We start from the raw sequence: 24,559 nt of genomic DNA on the forward strand, positions 1-24,559 counted from the left end.
GGAGAAGCAGACTCCCCGCCGAGCAGGGAGCCCGATGCGGGACTCGATCCTGGGTCTCCAGGATCATGACCTGAGCCGAAGGCAGTCGCTTAACCAGCTGAGCCACCCAGGCGCCCCTAAAATGAAATAACTCTTTTAAATATGGGTTTAGTTTAAAGCTATTTTCATACAGTTTTAAATCTCAAAACACTGAGACCAAGCAATTTTATCATTTTGGTTAGGATGGTGGTTTTGTTGTGGTGGGCTTTTTTTTTTTGTAATTTTTATTACGAAAAGTTTCAAACTTAACCCAGAGATCAAAGAAAATTGTATAGTGAACACCCACTTTCCATTACTCAATTCAGTTATCAGTATTTAGCTATAGTTAATTTAATGAAAGGCAATTTGTAGCAAATGAGAACACAACTGAGGATTTGAAACTGTTGAGTATCCTGCCACATAAATAAATCCAAGTTTTATTTGCTTCATAATTTTCTGTGCTGTACTCCATCTCAAATTTGACTGCTTTCCTTCACACAACTGTGACCAGTAATAACACATACTAAGCTATGAAATTTAACTGTTACCACTAGCATGTCGTTTTGTTTTCTGTCTTCAAGTGATTAATGATTTTATTGAGTAAGGGGGGGAAGAAGAATCCTGATGTTAGTAATTTTATTAGTAAAAGATGATCCTCTCAGCTTTTCTTTAAGGGCCCTTTTCTTTGAACTAATTATAGAGTTTGTAGTTTTTGTAGTTTTTTGTTTTGTTTTGCCATAGAGTAGCATCTTGAAAGATAGTATATTAAAGATACATATTCATTAAAGTCATGTTATTTTGTGACTAATTTTATAAATCTAAGGAATAGAATATGTGATAATTCTACATTTAAAAAGAGAGTATAGTTTGGTGTATCATAATGCCCTGCCTAAACTGAGATTCCTAGAATATAATTAAAGAGACATTTGGATTTCTGTTATACTTCTTTGGTCTGTTTGATATTTACTTTAACAGAAAACTCTTTGAAGTAGGGTAGGCTTGAAGAGAGACTAATAATAGACCTTTTGTTGAATATAAAAAGAAAATGCATTTTGTTTCCTTGCATGCATAACAATGGTTTTCCTGTTGAACTTATGTCTGCTGCTTTGAAAAATATATATATAATTTTTCAGTAATAACAAAGAGGTTAGAAACTATTTTACATAATAATTTATAGGTGGTGATTTTAAAAGACCAGTGTGTTTTAGTTCTCAAAAGATTCGTAAACCTTGGATTCGTGGAATGTACAGAACAAAGATACCACAAATCAGAGCAGTTTTTAAATTAGGTAATAGTATCTTTAACCTTTGAGATTTTTTTCATGTTTGTCATTCCACTCTCATTCCTGTGGAATATTTCTTATTCATGGATGGGTTCATAGCTCAAAACTACCAGGGTTCTACCTAAAACCTGTTTGCTAATTGCTTTCTCATTTGTTCAAGGTTGAAAACCTTGTTTGGCTAGTTTGCCTACTTTACTAGGATGGTATTTGTTATTTTAAGTACTAATCATTACCGAGTAGTGTTAGGAATTAGTGTCTCTCCCTCTCCCAATGTTTAATCTCAATTTAGAGTTAGTTACATTTGAGTATTTGGGGAATGGGATGGGTGTGGTGAATAAAGAATCTGAAAATTCCTAAATTATGTAGTTGTGCAGGTGGGGGGAAAATATCATAAAAAAAAAACAACACTTTTTTTGGGTTCGATAACTTCTCTGAATATGGGCTTCAGGGAGGATTTATGGTTAAGATCTTTCAACATTTTAGTTCTGTGATGAAACATGCTTTTCTATTTACAACTCCCAAGTTATGTCTTAAAAGATCACTTATATTAGGACGAAGCAGTCTTAATACAAGTTCGGTTTTTGAGATGCTCAGAATTTTTGGGATTTTATAAAATTTTGTAATGGGAGCATGATATACAGTTTTTTAAAGACACAAGACTTGTAATTGCCTGAACTGTGTGTCAATCGTGATCTGCTGCAAAGTCATGGCATTTATCCTTGGATTGGCCTTAACACTTTGAATTTTAACATTTATAGAACTTTTTCTTAGGAATCTATTTTTCATTTAATAGCAACTTTTTTTTTTTTTTAAGATTTTATTTATTTGAGAGAGTGCTAAAGTGAGAGAGATCACAGAGGAAGAGGGAGAAGCAGACTCCCCACTGAGCAGAGAGCCAGATGTGGGATTCGATCCCAGGACCCTGGGATCATGACCTGATGGAAGGCAGACGCTTAACCGACTGAGCCACCCAGGCACTCCAGCAACTTTTTTTTTTAATGAAGTAGTTTATACATGTAGTCACTTTTCATTGCTAGCCACAAACTTGCAGTCCTGTCATTAACTGGAAAATAGGTTATAAAATAAAGATGTGGGACGCTCTCACAATTTTGAGATAAGATGCTTTGCATTTTTTAAATATAAAACTTTGGTACCTACTTTTAGTTATGTTGATTTGTTTAGTAATTATCAAGAGGTATTCTTCTTTGCCATATATTTTTCAAGTTTTAACTACTTAAAACCATTCTTTAGGTTCAAAGTACAGAGGGAGAAGCTCCTCACATTCCAGCTGCTTACCAGCTAGGTCTCACGAAGTCAAAAAGAGGTAAGTAGACTAATAGTTCCCAAGCACATTACCAAGTGTCATTAATTGATTTGGAAAAGGTGTTTATATATCAGTATTTGAGTACCTATAAGTGTAAAAAGAAGGTTAAAGACACAGGTATGTATGCTTCATTATACTTTGTTTATAGAATTTTTTTGTACGCTCTTGAAGACTTTTGTGTTCATAACATAATTTTAGTTTGCTTATTCTGAAATGCAGTTCTTTGTACTCGTAATTATTTTCAACTCTGCATAAGGGCTGGATGGGAAGCGATAGAACAACAGATTGAGGCCTACTTTTTACATGGTTATTATTGAAATACATGGTTGTTTTTTTTTTTAAGGATTTTATTTATTTATTTTTGGGGAGTGGATGTGCAAGCAAGGTGGGGAGGGGCAGAGGGAGAGAGAGAGAGAATCTTCAGCAGGCTCCACGCCCCATGTGGAATCTGAGGCGGGGCCTGATCTCACAACCCTGAGATCATGACCTGAGCCAAAATCAAGTCGGGCACTTAACCGACTGAGCCACCCAGGCGCCCAAAATACACACTTGTATTATCCACCTCTGCTTTTCATTATTTAAACATGTCTTCTAAGTATATACATGAATATGCCTCTAGCAAAAAATACCAATCTCTCAATACTGGTTAAAGCTAGTTAAGTTAAATTCAAACTATGGATCAAAGGTGAGTGGCTGTAGATACCGTAGTACTCTTGAATTATTAATTATTGACCAAAGAACCTTTGAATCCATTTCTTTCACTTTTAATTTGCAACAAGAAAAACATGTCTGATGTTTACATAAGTCACAAAGCATTTGAGATTTAGAGAAAAGGAGAGAGGAAGTAAAGAAGTTAAAGTGACCACTGAAGGTAGGACTTTATTTTTAAAGGTTACACATGCTGAACCACCCTGGTTTTTTTAAACGAGGATTCATATGTATGTTCTTAGAATAGGAAATTGCATGTTAATTCTCCTCTGATCTCTGAAATGACTTCATAAGAACAATTTGCATATAATTTTTCTTTTATTGCATTGTGGTACTAAAAAACAAGATAGGTCACTATAGTTCTGGTCAGACACAAAAAGAACTTTCCTGTTTAATTTTCTTCCCCTTTTTAAGTCCATAAATATATGCATGTGTTTCTGAGCTATAAGAACAGTTCACAGTCATCAAGGAATTTTTCCTTTAGTTTGGTTGACATGGGATACATTGGAAAAAGCAGCTTGCCCTGCGTCAAAAAAAGGGATTAAAAATGGTATACAAGTATTTCACGATCTTTCAAGAGCAGGCTCCTTGTGGTAGAAAAGACAGAATGTGGTTTGTATTCATATCTGAATTTCTCCCTCTTACCAATAAGAAGTCTCTTACTTCTGGTGGTATAAGTAAAAATGTTAACATTTTTATGAATCACATTTGTATAAATTAACAATAAAATGGTTTTATATTGCATGAGAGGGAGAGGGAACAATATAGTGTTTTCATCATTTTTGAATATAGCCTATCAAATTTTGATAATGTGATATGAAAGTATCTTAGATTAGTTAATGATGATAGAATTAGAATCTCTGGTAAAATATTCATTTCACAAGTTTAGTAAAAATGCATATAGTACATGCTTAAAAATACTTTGCACTTTAGTCATAGGACTTTCGAAGTTACAGTAATCTTAATCTCATATCCAGTCCTGGGATTTAATACTGAAGCCTACGGGTGCCTGGGTGGCTCGGTCGTTTGAGCATCTGACTCTTGATTTCGGCTCAGATTATGATCTCAGGGTGGTGAGATTGAGCCCCATATTGAGCTCTGTGCTGGGCATGGAGCCTGCTTAAGATTCTCTCTCCCTCTCTTCAGAATCCCACCCCCCCACCCCTGTTCTCTCTCTCTTAAAAAAAAAAAAAAAAAATTCTGAAGCCTAGAGAGGTTTAGTGACTCAACTTTTGTCACTTTTGACATTCACTTTTGACATGTCAACTTTTGACATTCAGTAAGCTATATTGAGAGAGCAGTCAAACATTTTCCTTATTAGAGATGAACAAATTTTCTTTAATCTTGTGGAGTATACAAGTGTTCTGTTTGTTTATGATACTGGACAAATACAAATGCTCAGTTTTGTTCTAACTTTAATGTTTTGCTCTAACTTCCTGGTTTTTTATTAGAAATAATGTTTAATATCTTCAGCTAGGACAGAGGTCTGATTGTTTTTAATTCCACCTTTTTTCTGCGGAGAACTATGTTTTGTGAAATGTGTGACTAAAGAACAGAGATTGTGATTTACAGTTTACAGAATAGTTTCGCTTACACCCTATTTAGTTTCTGAAGTAACCCTGTGAGATAGAAGAACTATTTTGTTTTGTGGAGTGTCTAAGATCACTGCTTATTGTGATAAAGTAGGAGCTTGAACCCAGGCTTCCTTGTTCTTTCCACTGCCCAACACGTGCTCTGAAGCCTGAGTAGTGTACGCTCTGACCTAGTGTGTGTGAACTCAGGGCTAACCCCAGAGGTGAGCTCCGCACAGACTGTAGTCCACTGCAGATTGAAAAGGACTCACAGAGAGAACCTGAGCCGAGCCAGTCATTCGCTTCCCCAGGCCCTCCAGCATTTGCCCTTTGCCCAACCAGATAGGCAGTTTCACTTCTAAATCCTTCAAGTGACTGTTTAATTTTATTTTTGCTTTAAGGAGAAAGTTATCATTGATTCATTCAGCAAATATTTTTTATTGTTTAATTGTTCTAGGTACTGGGATATAAAATAGAATAAATGAGGTTTCTGTCTTAGAAGACTCATAGTCTAAAAAAAAAGACATGCAAACACATAATTATGGTGATAATTGCTCTGATGTAAGATGTTAATCATTCTCTCAGTTGATATAATGCATAATTAGTACCTGTGATAACAGCTTATTCCAGTTCAGTTTCACAACTCTTCCAGTTTACCTAGACTTATCAAAGGTAGGGATCAGTTTCTTATATCTCATTATGCGTTTTGTTAACTTCAAAACAATATTACAGAATTATTCTAAATTATGATGAGAAAAAATTATGCTATTCTGTGATGCTCTACATTGAACCTGAGGCTACAGTGGGATAATTTTCAAAGTCAGGTGAATTTTAATTGATTTTGGATTTTATTCAAACATATTATCAGGTTCTGTCATTCAAATCTTGAATGTGGATTTGATAAACACACTTTATTTAGCGTGGTGCTTTTGAAGTTCTGCAGAACTTGACCTTCTCATGAAGCTTCTCCCCTAGTAAATGTTAGTAGCTGTAAAGTCTCTCCTCTACTTACAGTGTGGATGGGCATGTGATCATTCTTGCTGTGCCTAGGTGGCCTTTTTACTTTAAGAAGTGTTTTTAGGTTATACTAACCAGGAATTAGAGTTTTCAGGCCAAAAACCAGACAGGGTTTTTATAAGATTAACAATATTATGTACCAGTTGAATGTATTTGAATTTCATGCAGTTGTTAGGAAATCATCGTTTCATGACTTAAAAATGTTTGCATCATTTGGAATATCAGAAACATTTAAGTACTCTGGCATGCGAATTAGTTAATTTATTGGGACCTTAGTTATATTTTTATTTTCTTATTAGGAAAATAATAGAACTTTTTACACACTACATTTAAACTTCTAATTTCATCTGCTATAAATATCTTTACATATCTACTAATGGAAGTGGTTTACTTTGGGATTTCTATTTTTATTAGCATTATTCTTTATTTCAGCCAGGTGTCCTCCAAAGATAAGACATTAATTGGATTTACCAAAATATATTAACACTGGAACTTAATTAGCAACTGAATGCTGAGTATTTTTGATAGACCTGATTCTGTTTTGGGATGAATTCGAGTTAACCTCCTGTGCTTTGAAGCCACATTTTGCATAAGTGATGCATATTTTTCTAAGAAGAAATCAATATGTATATCTGTTAGGAATCATATATCTGTAATATTTTCTTTTCAGTGCGGTCATATTTAGCAGTTTTGCCTAACTACATTTCTTTTGGTAGATCATCTATTACGTACTGCAAGTCAGCACTCTGATAGCAGTGGTTTTGCTGAAGATTCGACAGACTGCCTCTCCCTTAATCATCTTCAGGTAAAAATTTCTATTGTAGTAGGCACTGTGATTAACTTCATATTTTGGTGAATTTTCAGTAACTATATATTTCAAGACTGAATCTGTCTAATCTTTATTTTTCAAATGGCAGAATAAAAATGCCAGGATGTAGATGTTATCTAAGCATTTGACTACAGGTTTTAGTTTTCACTAATTATACATCTCTCTCTGACTGAACATTAGAAACAAAGAGAGTTTCTCCTTCTTTATTTTTGGGCTTTCAGTAAACAGGTTATTTTGATCATTATTCTGTTTGGCATTTTTCTTCTGTTTTCCCATAATTGTTTCTGTATTTTACCGTAATTGTTTTGTTTATTTAATTAACAATAATTGTGTTACGTAGCTTGCTGAATATTATGTGACTTTTATGCTAGAGTGTGTTAGATAACCCAGAGAACAGGCACATCTTTATCCTTAAGGAGTTTATGTGGAACCCTTGTATGCAAAGATACACAAGTATCTTGAAAGTGTTTAAAATATCTATAAGCAAATTTTAAACAAAAGTGGAGTAAGAGAGAGAGAGAACCCAAAAGAGCCTCTAGGAACATCGTACTTGAGGGATACACGGACAAGAGAAAGAGACTCAGAAAGAATAATCCAGTGGGCAGAAGAACTGGGAGTTGGAGAGCCTTTTTTTAAAAGGCAATCTGTGGACATGAGCATGGAAAGATAAGAATTTGGCTTTTTGGAAAGTGAGTGTTTGAGTGGTTCTAAGGGAGTAAATGAGGCAGAAGCATGAATGGAGATTAAATCAATGATAAGGAAGAGGAGATAGGAATGTTGACTCCTTTTTCAAATAAGGGTGATAGGTCTTTGTGCCTTTCTCATATGGGAATGACTCAGGGAAGTTGCTTGGCTAAGGGAAAGAGCTCTAAGAGGACAGTCTGCCTCTAAGAGGCAGAAAAATCCGGGATAAAATTGTGAAGTGATACCTAGTCCTGGAGAGGATGTGATTGGATGCACAGATTGGAGGATTAGCTTTGAAAAAAAGGACAATTTTCTTTCAGAACAGAGAGGAGTGGGGAGAGGTATGGGAACATTTGTAGGTGTTAGGGAAGAAAGTTAAGAAACGTTTGTCCATCTTCTCAGTGATTCAGTGTCATGTGTTGGAAGAAAAGGAGATGGGGACCTATGGAAAATAGTAAAGTTCTGGAATAATCTTTGTGAGAAAGTGGAGGGGTTGCCAATTAGGGGCAGTGAAAAGCAGTTTTGATTAGTACCAGGGCCCTAACCAAGGTGGGAGACCCTGAAAATACAGAGGGATCACATCAGTTTGGTATTTTTTACCATTTGAGTTCTTCATCTTCCTACGTGTTTTCCTTTCACAGGTTCCCGAGTCCTTGCAGGCCATGGGGAGTAGCGCTGATAGCTGTGATAGTGAGACAACAGTCACCTCATTTGGTGAAGACCTTGTCACACCAACAGCACAAGATCAGCCTTATTTTAATGAATCAGAGGAGGAGTCTCTCGTCCCTCTCCCAAAGGGAAGAGAGAAGGCAGCAACAGCTGCTGCTAAGAAAAGGCCAGATAGCCAGGATTTTCCCCAATGCGAAACTGCGGAGAATGCAGGAAGCACGCAGCCCACCTGCAGCGCAGGAGATCACATTACTGAGATGACTGAAACGAGTGAGGATTTGTGTCCAGCACAGCCAGGGGACCTGCTGAGGGAAGCAAGTGCTGACAGTGATGTGGACAAAAGCAGCGAATGTGAATTTGCCCACTATACCACACACCATATTCTGAAGTCACTGGCTTCTATCGAAGCTAAAGGCAGTGAGAAGGGCTCAGAAAATACAACCGGGCCTCCCTCTTCTGTGGACAGAGTTAATACAGCTTTGCAAAGAGCTCAAATGAAGGTTTGCAGTCTGTCTCATCAAAGAGTAGGGCGTAGCTTGATAAAATCAAAAGATCTCTTAAAACAGAGGTACTTATTTGCAAAAGCTGGCTATCCTCTAAGAAGGTCTCAGTCTTTACCAACCACCTTATTGAGCCCAGTAAGAGTTGTATCCTCTGTCAATGTCCGGTTGTCGCCAGGAAAGGAGACCAGATGCAGTCCACCTTCCTTCACCTATAAGTACACACCTGAAGAGGAGCAGGAATTAGGAAAAGAGGTGATCGAGCACGATGGTCAGTCTTTAGTTAAATCCACTATTTTCATCTCTCCGTCACCTGTGAAGAAAGAAGAAGCCCCTCAGAGTGAGGTGACCCGGCCAGAGGAATGCCATCATCGAAGGACTCCTACCTGCTCACTGTATGCTCCAGCACCTGTCTCTCAGTCCGCCTGTTCTCTCCACTCTGTCCACTCCGAGTGGCAGGAGAGGCCCCTGTGTGAGCACATGAGAGCTCTGAGCACTCACAGTGTCCCCAGCATGTCAGGCACCACCTGCAGTGCCTTCGCTGCCCCTTTCGGCTGTCCTAACTCGCACAGACATGCTGCCTACCCTTACCGAGCGTGCTCCGTGAACCCTCCTTCTGCCATCGAAATGCAGTTGCGAAGAGTATTGCATGATATTAGAAACTCACTGCAGAATCTTTCACAGGTATGAGAAAAAAATATATATTTTTTTTCTTTTATTGCTCTGAGCACCTCTTAATTCACTGAGAAACTAAGTCCCATCAGGCGTGATCCACTTCAGCTTCATTTTCTTACATGCCTAAACTTATGGGTACCTGCCCTCCTCCTATACTCTGCCCTCCTGTCTCAAGGGAGTAGCTGTAATTAGTCCTGAACAAGGTTGATTTCTCTGTTCGTAATCTCCCTCCCTTCTAGAGAAGATATTTTGCTCATTAGATAGCCTCCCTTCTTTAGCCTCTTCTCCATGGTCTTTTTCTTAGGTTGTCCCTATTATTAAAAAAATCTTCACTCTCAAATACTATCTCTCTTTTTCTCTGCCATTTGACTGTGTTTACCGCCTCTTTCCTTTCTAAGCTTCCCTCCCCTCAGCTTCTGTGTCGCCGTGCGTTCTCCTGGTTCTGCTCATGCTCTCTGACTAAGCTTTCCCCTCCATCTCCTGACTCCTGGTGCTGGTCTCCTGGCACAGAACGAGTCTGCTTCCACTGGGTTCAGAGACTGGAACTACCCCAGAAAAGAAAAAAAATCAGGTAAAGTGTGAATTTGAATAAGGATAGTCTGTGTGTCTTGTCACTTTTAAAATTATTGCTCTCAGATACGTTAAGTGGGCTGGAAATAATTCCCCAAAAAAGCTTTGAAAATAACTAAATTGTCTTTAGGTTTGCATTTCACATTTCCTTCCTAAATCTCTCTCCAAGCTACTTGTGTTTAGATAGTGAGGAAATGAAAATGGCAGTGTAATGTAATGATCACAGTGTTCAGCTAGGAATCAGGAGGCTTAGAATGTATGTAACAGATCTCTTATGATGACATAATAGACAGGAAACCACTAGGAAAGTAAAAATGAAAGTTGCAACTTCTTTTTTTTTTTTTTTAGAGAGGGAGGGAGGAGAGGGGCAGAGGGAGAAGGAGAGAGAGAATATTAGGCAGGCTCCACACACAGCACAGAGCCTGATGTGGGGCTCGATCTCAAGACCCTGAGATCACAAACTGAGCCGAAATCAAGAGTCACACTCTTAACTGACTGAGCCACCTAGGCTCCCCGAAAGTTGCAGCCTTTTTTTTTTTTTAAGATTTTATTTCTTTGAGAGAGAAAGAGCATGAGTGGGGGTGAGGGGCAGAGGGAGAGGGAGAAGCAGACTCCCCGTTGAGCAGGGAGCCAGATGCTGAGCTCCATCCCAGGACCCTGGGATCACGACATGAGCCGAAGGCAGACACTTAACTGACTGAGCCACCCAGGCGCCCCAAGTCGCAACTTCTTAAGTTATGTAGTAAAGCATACCTTCTTTTAAATATTTATTTTTCAGAGAGAGAGAGAGAGAGAGAGAGATTGAGCATGGGGGGAGTGGCAGGAAGGGCAGGGAGGAGAAGCGGGGAGGAAAGAATCTCAAGCAGACTCCGCACGGAGCACGGAGCATGGAGCCCAGTGTGGGACTCCATCTCAGGACCCTGACATCATGACTTAGGCCGAAACCAAGAGCCTGACACTTAACGGACTGAGCCACACAGGCGCCCCAAGTATACCTTCTTTTAAATATAGATTTTATTCTTATGACAACTGTCTCCTAATGATTTCTGGTCTAACCAAAATGTGGGTATTTCTTCTTCCTCCCTATAAATCGTAGTTAGTTTTATCTGTGAGGGGGATATCCAACCTTTCAGCTGTCATTATGTGAAACACGGGGCTTCCAGGGCTCTGTCCTGCTACACCCTCATGGTGCACCTTTCCAGACCAGCTTGTTACTCTGCTCTGGGTGTGGTCATCTCTTCTTGGATGTCCCATCAGTAACTCAGCTAATTAATCTTCTCACCACTCCCCAACCCCGAGGAGACAGATGCTGTTCTTGACCTGGTCTCTGCCTGTCTCTCCAGTCTCAGTCTTTGTGTGTGTGCACCAGCTGTGTTGGACTGCACGCAGGCCTCTAAGTAGGTGTGTGTTCCTAGGTGTCTGTTGTTACAAATGCCACTGTTTTTGTTTTTGAACCTGGAATGCCCTGCCCTTGGCTTTCTTTGCCTGACCAAGTGCTGTTTATTGTTAAGGCTCAGCTCAGGTGTCACCAGTGCTGGGATCATTTATTCACCTAATCTAGATTTTTGTTTGTTTCATCATAGCACTCCCCTCCTCCACCCCAACATTGTAAGTTTTTTCTCACTTCTCTCTTTTTTTTTTCTTATACCATGAGAACACTTGAAGGCTAGGAATGCCTTTTGTCTTCCTTTTGCCTTTTTTCTTCACTGTCTAAAATAGTGACATATAGTGGATGCTTAAATGTCTATGAATAAGTATGATAACCGCTTGCTACTCTCTCCAGCCAACTCAGCAATTTCCTGTAATCTCAGAATTTGCTATCACTTCTATATTTTTGAGTTTTGTTTTTGTTTTCTACTTTCTCAAGGCAAGAGGGAAGTTCTGTAAGGCATAGATTGAAATGATACATGTTCCATATAGGCTGACTTATACCTGAAACAGATAGGGGTAATCTAGGTGGCACTGGGGACTGATTTGGTTCCTGCTTACAAAATGAAGTGGGATTTTTTTGGTTGTTGTTGGTTATTTTTTGTTCTGTTTTGTTTTGGTTTTTGCCTCATAGAGAAAACTATATAGGTCCCAAATTCCACCTTTTTAACACCTTAGATAATTTGGAAATAACCACTTTAACATTGATTTGTAATCATACTTTCACTTTTTTAAAGTACCCTATGACGAGAGGACCTGATCTTGCTGCTGCTGTGTATAGTACTCAGAAATCATCTGTTCTACCTCTATATGAAGTAAGTTCTTACTTAGATCTTTGTGTTACAAAGTAATTTATGTGATTTAGAAGTATAATTTTGTCATATTGTATTTTAGAATACTTTTCAGGAACTCCAGGTAATGAGGCGGAGCCTGAATTTATTTAGAACGCAAATGATGGATTTAGAGCTGGCAATGCTGCGCCAGCAAACCATGGTTTATCATCATATGACTGAGGAGGAAAGGTAAAAGTTCATTTTGTCTTAATGTAACTCAGAATATTTTTCATTCCAAAAAAGCGTTGTCACCTTTTTGGTTTTATGTCTAGTGCTGTGTACCTTTTATTTTGTGAATCACTGTAAATAAACTTAGGCATAGTGTTTTACTAATTAAACTGTTTTCACTGTGTTAAGGAAGACGGCGGTTGTAATCTGTTTTTTAGTCTGGAATATTTGGGAGAGAGGGTAGAGGAAGAAAGACCATTTGTCCTGCTGGTCACACCTGCGGCAGTTGCTGTCGTGCTAATTTTTAGAACTGGCCATCTCAGTACCTTCTAACGGCTTGTGAGAGAGTGGTGAATGTGAAATCTCCAAACCGCTGTTTTCAACCTTGTGCCTATCATCACACCGATAGGTATGAAGTCGATCAGCTTCAGAGTTTGAGAAATTCGGTCCGCATGGAACTTCAGGACCTGGAACTGCAGCTGGAGGAGCGCCTGCTGGCCCTGGAGGAGCAGTTCCGCGCCGTGCGCATGCCTTCTCCCTTCCGCTCCTCAGCCCTCATGGTATGGCGCCTTGGGGCTTGTCAGCAGTTTTCACTTAGGACTTATGTTTCGTGTTCCACATCATTCAGAACCAGTGCCTTAATTTTAAAACATTTTAATGGTATTGAGGCAAGCAGAATGTTTAAGGAACCTTTCCCACAGATCAGTTGAATGTGCAAGTTGTGATTCTTTTCTTATTTAGTATATTTAGAAAAATACTGAAAAATCTTAATCATATTTTTTTAATAAAGAATAAGGAGCAATACAAAATTTTAGGAGTTTTAAAGGAAAAATGATAGTGGGTTAATATGTGACTAATTTAGATTTTAATCACTGCCTGTAACTAACTGCCAAGAACATAAATACATATTTCACTCAGTCTTTTTTCCCCTTCTTGCCTTTGAATAAATAACTATTCCTTTTAAATTTTTCCTTTATTTTGGATTCTTTGCCAGTCTTTATATTTTTTAAGGAATTAAATGAGATCTTTTTTAAAGGCAGAAAACATGCATACAGCCAAGAGAATAAAATACTTTGTTTTGTATCACTTTTCAAACTTCTAATGTTTCTTTGAGTGAAATTTAAACTTTAGCAGTTGATTATTTTTTGGTATTATCTTTGCAGTCATGAAATATAGTTTTGAAATGTTGAAATAGTGAACTTTTCTGTTACTTGAACCACATACTTGATTTTGTTAACAATAGATGACTCCATACACACATATATGTGCACCCATATGGAGAAGAATCAGTAGAATAAGAATGTGTATTACACACATATATATATATGTGTGTAGCATAGAGTGAGACTATCACTTATCACTGGTGAATATCTTTTTCTGTAAAAGGTTTCAATCGTTATTTTGAGAAATGCGTGTTGGTGACAGCAGAGAATCAGAACATCTCCTGTGAACCTTTAGTCAGAATTAACACATTTTATAGGATCCCATGACAGTTGAGAATGACCTTTGTGACATAAAAGAATGTTTCAGGGCAATAAATAGCCAATTCATTTTATTGTGAAACACTTGCATTTTGAAGAAATAATTTATACATACATACATATATATTGTTCTTATTTTTTCAGGGAATGTGTGGCAGTAGAAGCGCTGATAACTTGTCATGCCCTTCTCCATTGAATGTAATGGAACCAGTAAGCCTCTCTCCTTTCAAATCACTGGGGAAGGGAATGATAATAACATTTCATAAACACACAATTTTCCCAGTGTAGATGAAATATTTTTGTTTTTAAATACAGAATTGGATGGTAACTAAATTGATTGGAAGTGAATTTGGCCCTTCTGAAAGTCTTTTGCCATCTTAGGCCACTAGAAAGCCAGTTAATTGCAGTGGTGATTTATCTTTATGGTGTAAAGGATGTAATGCATTATGAAAAGTATTTAATTTATGCTCCAGAGGAAATACGCTTTCACAGTCTGTTTCCAGGTCCTTTAGGTAGTTGGATTTGTAAGGTGACTACTATTTGAACAAGAGTCTGATTTTTATTATATTTTAAAGAAAGTGGTTAATTTGGGTGCCAAAGCATTATGATTAGCTATTTTGTTTTTCACTAGTTACTATTCCTTAACAAGTAATTTGGACACCCATACAGTAACAAGTAAAGTTTTGTCCAATCATATAGTCTAGTTATGTATTTTATGGCTTTGTCTCACCATGAATTTACATTTTCCTACGTTTTTGCAAATGAAATTGAGTAGTTACTAAATGAATGAATTAGAATCATGTCTTTACAAGCTAAGTGATTTTTGGCAGTAATCACAACTAGAATTTTAATCTTTTAACTACCAGTCTTAATTTTAAGAGAGAAGAATTGCAATTTTTCTGACTTCCAGGTCACTGAACTGATGCGGGAACAGTCCTATCTGAAGTCTGAATTGGGCATGGGACTTGGAGAAATGGGATTTGAAATTCCTCCTGGAGAAAGCTCAGAATCTGTGTTCTCCCAAGCAACATCAGAGTCATCTTCTGTATGTTCTGGTCCATCTCATGCTAATAGAAGAACTGGAGTACCTTCTGGTGACTCAGTGGGCAAACCCAAGACCCATCTGGTACCAAGCAAGAAAGTATTCCGAGCATCAGTGGCCCTAACACCCACTGCTCCTTCTAGAATGGGCTCTGTTCAGACACCTCCAGATGTGGAAAGTTCTGAGGAAGTTGGAGCAGCTGAAGAAGTCTTGGAGGCTGTGGGACCTAAATCTGAAGTGGAAGAAGGAAATGGAAAAATCCCATTAATGCCAACTGCTGGAGAAATGCATAAAAATGTGGAGCAAGATGAGTTGCAGCAAGTCATACGGGAGGTGAGTGAAATCTATGCTTAATTTATTTGGCAGTATGTGTTGGAGGAGGTTTTATTTGAACATTATTTATAAGATAATCCTTTGATTCACTGTATTCAGTAATTTTCAGAGAGCTTTTAAATTTTCAGAGAGCTTTCCCATTGAGCTAGCTCATGTCTATTAAGATATGTTTCTAATGGCATTTCCGCAAATTTTATACTCCAGTGTGAAATAATAAGTATAAAGAATTTGATCTGTTTGGCTTAGTGGGTAGTGGAGATATATAGAAGTTGTTCAAAGATAGAAATACAGAATGAAAAGAAGGTTTACCCTGGGTGATAGCAATGTGTAAACCGGAAACATTTAACCATAGTTCTAGGTTACCAAAAGGACTGCAAAAAATTAAGATTAGTAGTCAACAGGTCAAAAGTTAATTGAGAAAATTAGTAAAATAGCTGTTTTGGACACTAGGATCAGGCAGTAAGAAGGAATAATATATATATCATTTAAAAAGTGAGAGTACAGATCAAAATTTTTGATGACTTTTAATTTTTTCCTTTTCTTCCCAAATCACACTTTGTCTGGGTACAAAATGTAATAGAGTGCACAGGATAAAAATTACACATGTTGAATATTTTTTTTTTTCCAATCTATTCTCTTAAGAGTAACTAAGGAAGAACCATAATTATCCATAGTTCTTTCTCACTGATACTAAAACCCATGATGAGAAAGGATCTTTCCATTGGTTAAAAATGGGGATATCCTATACATTTAAAAAAAAAAAATCACTTCATAAGAGTCTTAATGAGTATGATGCTCTGTAAGAGATAAAAGAAAAATACATATAAGATGTGAAATCCTTATGCTTAAAGACTAGTAGAGGGGCACTTGGGTGGCTCAGTCATTAAGCGTCTGCCTTTGGCTCAGGTCATGATCTTGGGGTCCTGGGATCGAGCCCCGCACTGGACCCCCTGCTCCGCGGGAAGCCTGCTTCTCCCTTTGCTCCTCCCCCTGCTTGTGTTCCCTCTCTCGCTGTGTCTCTCTCTGTCGAATAAATAAATAAAATCTTTAAAAAAAAGACTAGTAGAAAGGTGTAAATAAGACTAATTCAGGCAACAATCAAAAAATTACACAAAAAAACATGTAATATAATGTATTCAAGAATTTAGAAATAGAAAAGGTTAAAATAGGCCAGAGAAATTAGGGTCAGTGGCTCCCTATTTTTAATCTGCATATTTCCAGTAAATTCAGCAATATGAACCTAATGTATTTTTGAAATTAATTTATGAGTAACATAGAACAAATTTGTAGTGGTTATAGGTCAAGAATGGTGGCAGCAGACCAGAATCTTCTCTCAAATGGGCCATTGATCCTCTGGGTCCAGAGATTAGTTCATGTGTATGAGGAGCCATCATTCATAGCTGCATAATAGTAGCTTGAGAAGTACAGTAAAAATAAATACAGTTTTACTATGGTATGATATATATATACATTCCTAAAAATTGTGCTGTGCACATTGGTGCAGTAATAACCACAGAGCTTATGGGGAAAATAGGATTAGAAGCATAACCAAAACTTTGTAAGTGACATATTTAAAAGAGGATAGAAACCTAACAAAAATAGCACAATTTTATACATGTTAAATGGTTAAGAAATACATAAATACTGCAATAAATATGGTACTTGATCTTGAAAAATACCTGAGATTTGCTTGTGGAACTGGACTTTGGAAGGGTTGCAGCTTGTGAGGTATTGCAAGGTAGCAGAGGAGAGTAAGATGGAATCCAGCAGAAAGTTTTAATACCAGATGTGAGTAGGTGTGGCTCATGACACAGTGAACTGAGATAACTGGTAGATATTTAATGTGTATGTATTTTGTGCACTGTGTTCCTAGGTTCAGCTGAACGCAGTTATCTGTATTCACCCAGTATTTCTTATAGGTGATACTGCACATAAGCAGACGTGAAAGTTATACTCAAGTTGTTTCCTAATATTTCAATCATGTTGAGACAAATTTACATTTTCAAAACCAGCATTATAGTAGAAGAGACTGCATGTTTATAATTTCTTTTCATGACTTGAATTACCAGCTTCAAGTTTAAAAGGTCTTAATTCTATACATTTATTTGTCCTACAAATGTAATTTCTGTAAGTCGATGGTATGTAGCGGGCTCCTGTATAGCAGGCTCTGTGCACGCATCTTGCTCGGTTAGGTGCAGATGATTATAATCCATTTTTATGTTTCATATCAAAGATTAATTGTTGCATGAAATTAAGTAATTATTTTTCTCCACACTATATTTATATATGAAGAAGTAAGTTTTATATGAAGAAGTAAGTTTTAAGGTACATTTTCTTCCCCTAGAAGTATGGTGTTCCCTTTAGCTTGCTTTAGTTGGAAAGTTTTCCTTGAAAACTTGACATAATTTTGCTTGTTTGGCATGAATATTCCCTTAATGCACACTTGAGTCCTCATTTTTAAAGTTGTTAATAGGTGGTCTGATTTGTGCTGTGTGTAATTTCCAAGGAGTAAAGCATTCCTAGACCAGAACATTTTTATTCTTTGGCTGATAGAACATAGCATATAGAAAAAAGATGGTTGTTTCTTGGTCCTAGAGAAGTATTTGATCATTTATATAGAACCTCCCATAAAACAAGAAAGATTTTATAATTTCAAAGACATTTAAACTGACATGCAAGGCAAATGTTTGAGGAATTTTTCAGAATTTGTAACTAAACCTGTTCATTAGAAACTCCCTAAGTCGGGCGCCTGGGTGGCTCAGTTGGTTAAGCAACTGCCTTCGGCTCAGGTCATGATCCTGGAGTCCCGGGATCGAGTCCCGCATCGGGCTCCCTGCTCAGCAGGGAGTCTGCTTCTCCCTCTCTCGCTCCCCCCTCTTGTGCTCTCTCTCTGTCTCAAATAAATAAATAAAATCTTTAAAAAAAAAAAAAAAGAAAGAAACTCCCTAATTCAACATTTGGCATAGTTTGGAGGAAGTTGGGCTTAACATTTACCTTTTGCTGTTTACAGATAAGGACTTACCAAGCAGAGTATATAGGTGAAACAAAGTGTTAGGGGAATTTTGATGTACTTAAGAAAATAAACTATTTTGAAGCACTTAAAAAAATACACATTATTAGATGAGTTAGTACAATGCCAATTATAATTTTAAAAAATAATGTGTTGATACTATCTTAGCTCAGTTATAAGGGTGTTCTGTTAAACTTAGTTTACAAAATATATAAAATTCAGGTTAGTCTTGATGCCATTCATTTCAAATCCATAATCTTTTTGCTTAAATACACATGGTACTGAATAGCTTATTAAAGCTATTATATCAGCTACCAAGAAAATTAAATTAGACCCTGCCTTTCCAGTAAATTCTGTGACCCTGACACCATTAACAAAGCCACTCCTCAGGACGGCAGGACTTAAGCTTGGGTTGAATGTTTTGCAGGTGAGGATTAAGCATGTTTGGCAGACACGTTCAGGGACGTTTTCTTAACTGCACGCATGGGTGCATGAACACAATGATGTCTGTCAGGTTTTTGTTTTCATCATTTCACCATATGTGAAGTTTTGAAAAAGTATGCTTTCATTATAATGTGTTAATACAGTAGAATTCTTTCGAAGGAGAACTCTGGAAGTCCTTTCAGACAAATGTTTAGTATACTCATTCAGTAACAAAGCTTTTGTCAGACTAAAGGTAACCCACTTTTGCACAGATTGTATATGTTGTAGTGGGGAAAAATTACACTCTTAGAATTTGCCCAGGTGGTCTGTGGTGTATATAATCAGTGGCCTGAAACTGTTTACAGTTACTTAAAAAGATTACTTAATAGAATAAATGAGCAAGTGCCGTAGAAGCAAATCAACAGAATTAAACATCAAAGAATAAACATAGATTGCTTTTGTCTTTAGAGAGTTCTTTTTTGTTTAATGAATTTCCTAGGCTTGGTTCATGCCTTTTATAGTATCTTTATTACAGTCCATCTGACATGCTTTAAACCTATATTTTGGTAAATACATAGCTTGTCTGTGATCTTACTACAATTTCTTTCAGTGATCGCTTGATCTAATGGCTGCCACAAAGTCACGACCCAGTAGATGCCTGTTAACCCACACTTCAGACTTGGAACAGAATAGAACTGCTTCTATTGCCAGTGAACATTCTTTTCTTAATCTCACTCAAGTCTGTGTTCAGCCTGTACCACTTTGTGGAAACTGTGTTCATAAGGGCAGTTTTCCCATCCATCCCAATAGAGTTTTCTCACTCCTAATCCTTCCATCCTCCCTGTAGCATGTGAGACTTGGGAGCTAATTTATTTGTCCATACGTTTATTCCTTCAACAAATTATTAAAGGCATTTTATTGTTTTCAGTGCTAGTCTGTCTATAATCCTTTGTTTTTCTACTTTCGTGTCAGATATTGTCTCTCTCTTCCTCTCATGCCTTTGCTCTGTATCGCTTCTCTCTCTCTCATCAGAGCAAGCATTCAGACATTTATCGAGCACTTTATGCCAGGATACATTGTTAAGTGAGACCCAGTTCTCTCCCTGAAGCAGCTCACAGCACAACACTCCCCATCTGACCTCACCCTTCCTAGTCCAGGCTCCTTCTCCCTGGTGGGAACCATCTGTTGGTGACACTCCTTCTTGCTCCCCTCTCTTCCCAGGTGTTCTTGCTGCAGTTTTCTCCTCACTGTGACCTGAAGTTGCCCTTATTTTCTTAAGGTCTGTCATTCTCTGAGAAGTTTTTACTTTTTCCTCTTGTAGCCCATACTGGTCTCTTATTCTCTGTTCTTACGTTTTAGTAAATTAATACATTATTTTTCCTCTTAATATTTTATGAAACAATATTCATTTTGTGCCCATCTAGATTATAACATCCTCCTTGGCCATGCTTCTTTTATGCTTTATTCCAGTAATATCCGTACCCTCAAAAAATGTTGGCACCCATTTTTGGTTTGTAGAGAATACTTTTTGGCTTCTGTTTTATTTTTTGAATGATAAAGAATGATGAGAGTTAATAAAATTGCCACATTGCATGGAATAACGGGACTGGGAAGACTATACTACTCATTGTCTTCTTGTAAATAACAGATTTGCAAAGGTTCTAATTCAACACATTGTATTTGTGCTTATAATACGTTGTGGCTATGAGATTCTGGTTTTCATAATATTTGTATCCAACACATATTCATTTAAAAATAAATCTGAAGTACTATGAAAGTCAAAAACTTTTCCTGATGTTTAAAATTTAGAAATATTGGTAGAAGATAAAAGGAGAAGTCTGTATTTATTTAAATATATTCCAATATAGATAGTAGGTAGCTAAGGAGCATTTGTTTCTGTGAATACTTCTGTATGAATCTATGTATTATGTACCGGTTTTGCATGACAGATTACTACAGAGCCATTTTTGGAAAGACTTCAATTGAGATGTGTTCAGGATGTACTTAGGAACATTTTAGGAAATAGATCAGGCTGACAGGAAACTGTGGAAATGTAGAATTTTTAAAAGCTGCTTGAAAGTGTCTCAAGTTCTAATTTGGGAAGACATTATCAGTTTATTTCAGGAAATCCACATTTACAGCCTTCACAAAGAGCTATTTGGAGGTGATGCTGTATCATTAGAGAGAAAAAGGCATGGATAGGCATGTGCAGTGTCTGGGCATCTGGAAAAGAAAATCTTGATGGAATTATCATTGCCCCTAAGTCTGTTTGCCTCTTCCAACAATAAAGTAAGATTGTATATCTTTATCTGAAGCAAAATTTTCAGACAGGTGACAAGCCTTTACCATACAACTAAAGAAAAACTTATTTCTTTAGAGTTTGTGGTGGTTTAGAGGATATTTTTCATGTTTTAAAATAAATTATACTAAATTATTTTTTCTTTCCACTTAAAATGTGCGTGTTAGGTTCGAACAATATACAACTTCTTTAGATACTTTGTTTTCAGTTGGTATAAACAGGCAATATACCCATATACTAGTTTGCCACTAATGAGTTTTCTTAGCAATGAGAACACTAAGTACACTGTTGATGACCATACAAAAATAGACATTAATAAAAAACATGAAAGTGAATCTAACATTTAGTCAGTTCTTCTTGGTTACTTTGTGTCATGGAGCAAATGAAGTTTTTTAATCTATAAAATAACATGTTTGATGTTCTCAACTTAAGAATTGTGATGTTGGGGCGCCTGGGTGGCTCAGTCGGTTAAGCATCTGCCTTCGGCTCAGGTCATGATCCCAGGGTCCTGGGATCAAGCCTCACGTCGGGCTCTCAGCTTGGCAGGGAGCCTGCTTCTCCCTCTGCCTGCCGCTCCCCTTGCTTGTGCTCTCTCTCTCTCACTATCTCTCTTTCTGTAATAAATAAATAAAATCTTTAAAAAAAAAAAATTGTGATGTTATTTTATAATGGAATTATCTGAGTTACACCAGACCACACACTGACCTGGGTTTGAGGATAGATGGACATGATTCCTCACTATCTCTCTATATTTCATGAAGGTTTACAAGAGGGTTTCTCTATGGCTTAGCTGATTGTAGGAATTAAATGCTATTGTTGTTTTTCTGAAAACAGGAAAAGTAGAATATAGTCCTATTGTTAAATTCTTATTTTTCTTTTTCCATTCTAGATTAAAGAGTCTATTGTTGGTGAAATCAGACGGGAAATTGTAAGTGGACTTTTGGCAGCGGTATCTTCAAGTAAAGCATCTAATTCTAAGCAAGATAGTCATTAAATGGAATTTATAGGTAAATTTTACTTAGTTTTTAATGCTTTGTTTTCTTAGTACCCAGGACTGTTTCTCTGGCTAATTTTTAATTTTTATAATATATATAATAGGTTACCCTGCAGTGTGAAAAACTCATACAGCCCTATTGGAAGTGCAAGCAAGTCAAATTTCATAATACTCACCTCTAGGGGATTATCGATAGTGTGTTATTTTACTGAAATTTCATTATAGTAAATAAATACTGGAATTGAAGGAATCAGAACTTGCAAACCAAACATCATTTTTTTTTTTTTTTTTTTTTAAAGATTTTATTTATTTATTTGACAGAGAGAGAGACACAGCAAGAGAGGGAACACAAGCAGGGGGAGTGGGAGAGGGAGAAGCAGGCTTCCCGCTGAGCAGGGAGCCCGATGTGGGGCTCGATCCCAGGACCCTGGGACCATGACCTGAGCCGAAGGCAGACGCTTAACGACTGAGCCACCCAGGCGCCCCCAAACATCATTTTGATATCATTGGACCAAGATTGAGAATTAATCACAAATTATTAGTATCTTTCTTAATTTTTTTGTCTTTTAAAGAAAAGTATCCCGGGGTGCCTAGGTAGCTCAGTCAGTTAAGTGTCTGTCTGCCTTTGGTTCAGGTCATGATCCCAGCGTCCTGGGATGAAGCCCCGCATCTGGCCCCCTGCTCAGCGGGGAGTCTGCTTCTCCTTCCCAGTGCTCTTGTGCTCTCACTTGCTCTCTCCCTCTCAAATAAATAAAATCTTTAAAAAAATAAAGTATTCTATAGGTCCATATGTAATCATATCATAATTTATAAAAAAGGATGTTATATATATACACACACACACATACATATGTGTATATACATATTTAGAGAAGATTCTCATCCTCCTTTTAAAGAACCTTTTAACACTAATATTTGGAAAATGTTTAATGCTCCCTTCTCTTTCTTTTTTAAGGTTGGCATGGATCCTATTGGCTGTGCGATGTTGGAGTTATCAATGATATACACTGGTGGAGGTGTTACTTGTGCTTCAGAAGATACTTGCTGCTGAGCTGGGCTACTGTATACAGTGTACAATGTTTATTTCTTCTACGCATATCTTTTTTAAAAACATACATAGAAACTTAGGCACTTTGCTGACTTTATTTCTTTTCTAAACTACCAAAACTGTAGCCATTTGAAAAGCCTAATATTTATTTGTATGTCAATATTTTCCAATTGATTCCCTATATAGAATTAATTTTAAAACTTGAAAACTTCCAGACTTAACCAACTTATAAATAACATATTTCTTCAGACTAGCTTCTTAAAACACTGACCTCTATGAGGTATTTACTGTGCAATAACTGATTCATTTTTTGAGCTTGAAGCAACCAATGATTTTCCCTCCACTGCTATTAATTAGTGTCACTTCCAAGAAGAAAAATTGTTCTGTTGTAAAAATTGCTCTTAATTCTTGAGGAGGTTACTAATAGCAGTAGGATAGAATTGTATGAGGTTACCTACAACTACTTAATGTTCTTACACTGTAAGCATTGTTACTTTACCAAGACAAATGTAATTTTATTATAGCTTATGTAGTATTTTTCTTTTAGAAATAAGCCTTATGTTAAACACTATACTTTTTGCATTGTCCAGACTTCTTATAAGGAGATGTTTCTTCTTCTTTTAGACTAAACAGTAGAGTATTGCCAAAATAATGGGACCTCTGACTTGAATGGATAGAAATGAATAAGCTGGTTTTGTTTTTCAAAATGGAAGTAATTTAGATTTGTTCTCCTCATAATAGATGGTTTTAATTCAGTTTTAACCAGTGAAAACTTCTTGTCTTTAGGGGGGAAAAAAAAAGAAGGTGGTTTCCTATTTGGTTTTGTATGTATTAAATAAATGTGTAAAGTAACAACCAAATTTATTAGAATTATTCCTGTAGCATTTATAATTTTCAACTCTTATTATATTTCTTTGTGTGAAATTTTAATCAAAGGTGGTTGAGATGTTAACAATATTCTTTGAAAGAATATCTAAAAGGTTTATAAATGTTTGAATTATCACACAAAGGCTGATTTCTAAAAATAAAACAATAAAGTATTTATTTTGCCTAACATCTTTTTAATAGTTTCTTTTCTTAACAATGTGAAGAATTTGGATTAGATTTGATGAGTAACAAATAAGGTCCAAAAAAATTGGATATAACCTAATAGGTTGATATTCCCTTTTCCTGGAGAGGCTTCTATGATGCTTTGAAAAATACAGTTAAGACCAGACCACCCTGGAGAAAGAGCTTGTACTGATGCCTCTTGGTCTCATCTAGTTTTGTGGTCCTAATGATTACCATCTGAAGCCAAATAAAACTTTCCTTTAAAATGTACCATTAAACTCCAAAGAACAGACATTAAAGTATCATTTTATTCTCTGGTCAAATTTTTCAATTTAGTTGATTCTAATATAATAGTAATGATACATATAAACCAGGCACCCCATATTAAAAGTAATACAGGCATCAGTGATTTTAATTGTTCAGCTTTGTAGCCACTTACAGTTCATTTCTGACAATACAAGATACCCAGAGTTTGATAATCAAAATTAGAGATGTAACAGTTGCAGTAATAGACAAAACCAATGGGCAGATCATTTCTCTAGTGTATAAATGAAATAAAGTGAACTTCACTATTAGAGTTTCATCCTTTTCTCCATTTTAAAT

General features: G+C 36.7%; 1 protein-coding gene across 4 annotated transcripts in view; it reads left to right on the forward strand.

Annotated features, from left to right (window-relative positions):
• ITPRID2 (ITPR interacting domain containing 2) overlaps positions 1–23,960 on the forward strand; it is a 39,281-nt gene extending 15,321 nt beyond the window's left edge. The window contains exons 9-18 of one of the 4 annotated variants that reach the window (XM_036078848.2): positions 2,552–2,624; positions 6,637–6,725; positions 8,075–9,286; positions 12,013–12,090; positions 12,170–12,297; positions 12,686–12,836; positions 13,902–13,967; positions 14,668–15,132; positions 21,754–21,871; positions 22,814–23,960. In XM_036078848.2, the coding sequence (XP_035934741.1) occupies positions 2,552–2,624; positions 6,637–6,725; positions 8,075–9,286; positions 12,013–12,090; positions 12,170–12,297; positions 12,686–12,836; positions 13,902–13,967; positions 14,668–15,132; positions 21,754–21,858 (2,367 nt within the window). In that variant the 3' untranslated portion in view covers positions 21,859–21,871; positions 22,814–23,960. The remainder of the gene's footprint in view (positions 1–2,551; positions 2,625–6,636; positions 6,726–8,074; positions 9,287–12,012; positions 12,091–12,169; positions 12,298–12,685; positions 12,837–13,901; positions 13,968–14,667; positions 15,133–21,753; positions 21,872–22,813) is intronic. The other 3 variants (XM_036078849.2, XM_036078851.2, XM_036078850.2) reach the window with 3 other exon arrangements.
• Positions 23,961–24,559: the final 599 nt, after the last annotated feature.

This window comes from Halichoerus grypus, chromosome 4, assembly GCF_964656455.1.
Source record: "Halichoerus grypus chromosome 4, mHalGry1.hap1.1, whole genome shotgun sequence".
NCBI classification, from domain to species: Eukaryota; Metazoa; Chordata; class Mammalia; order Carnivora; family Phocidae; genus Halichoerus; species Halichoerus grypus.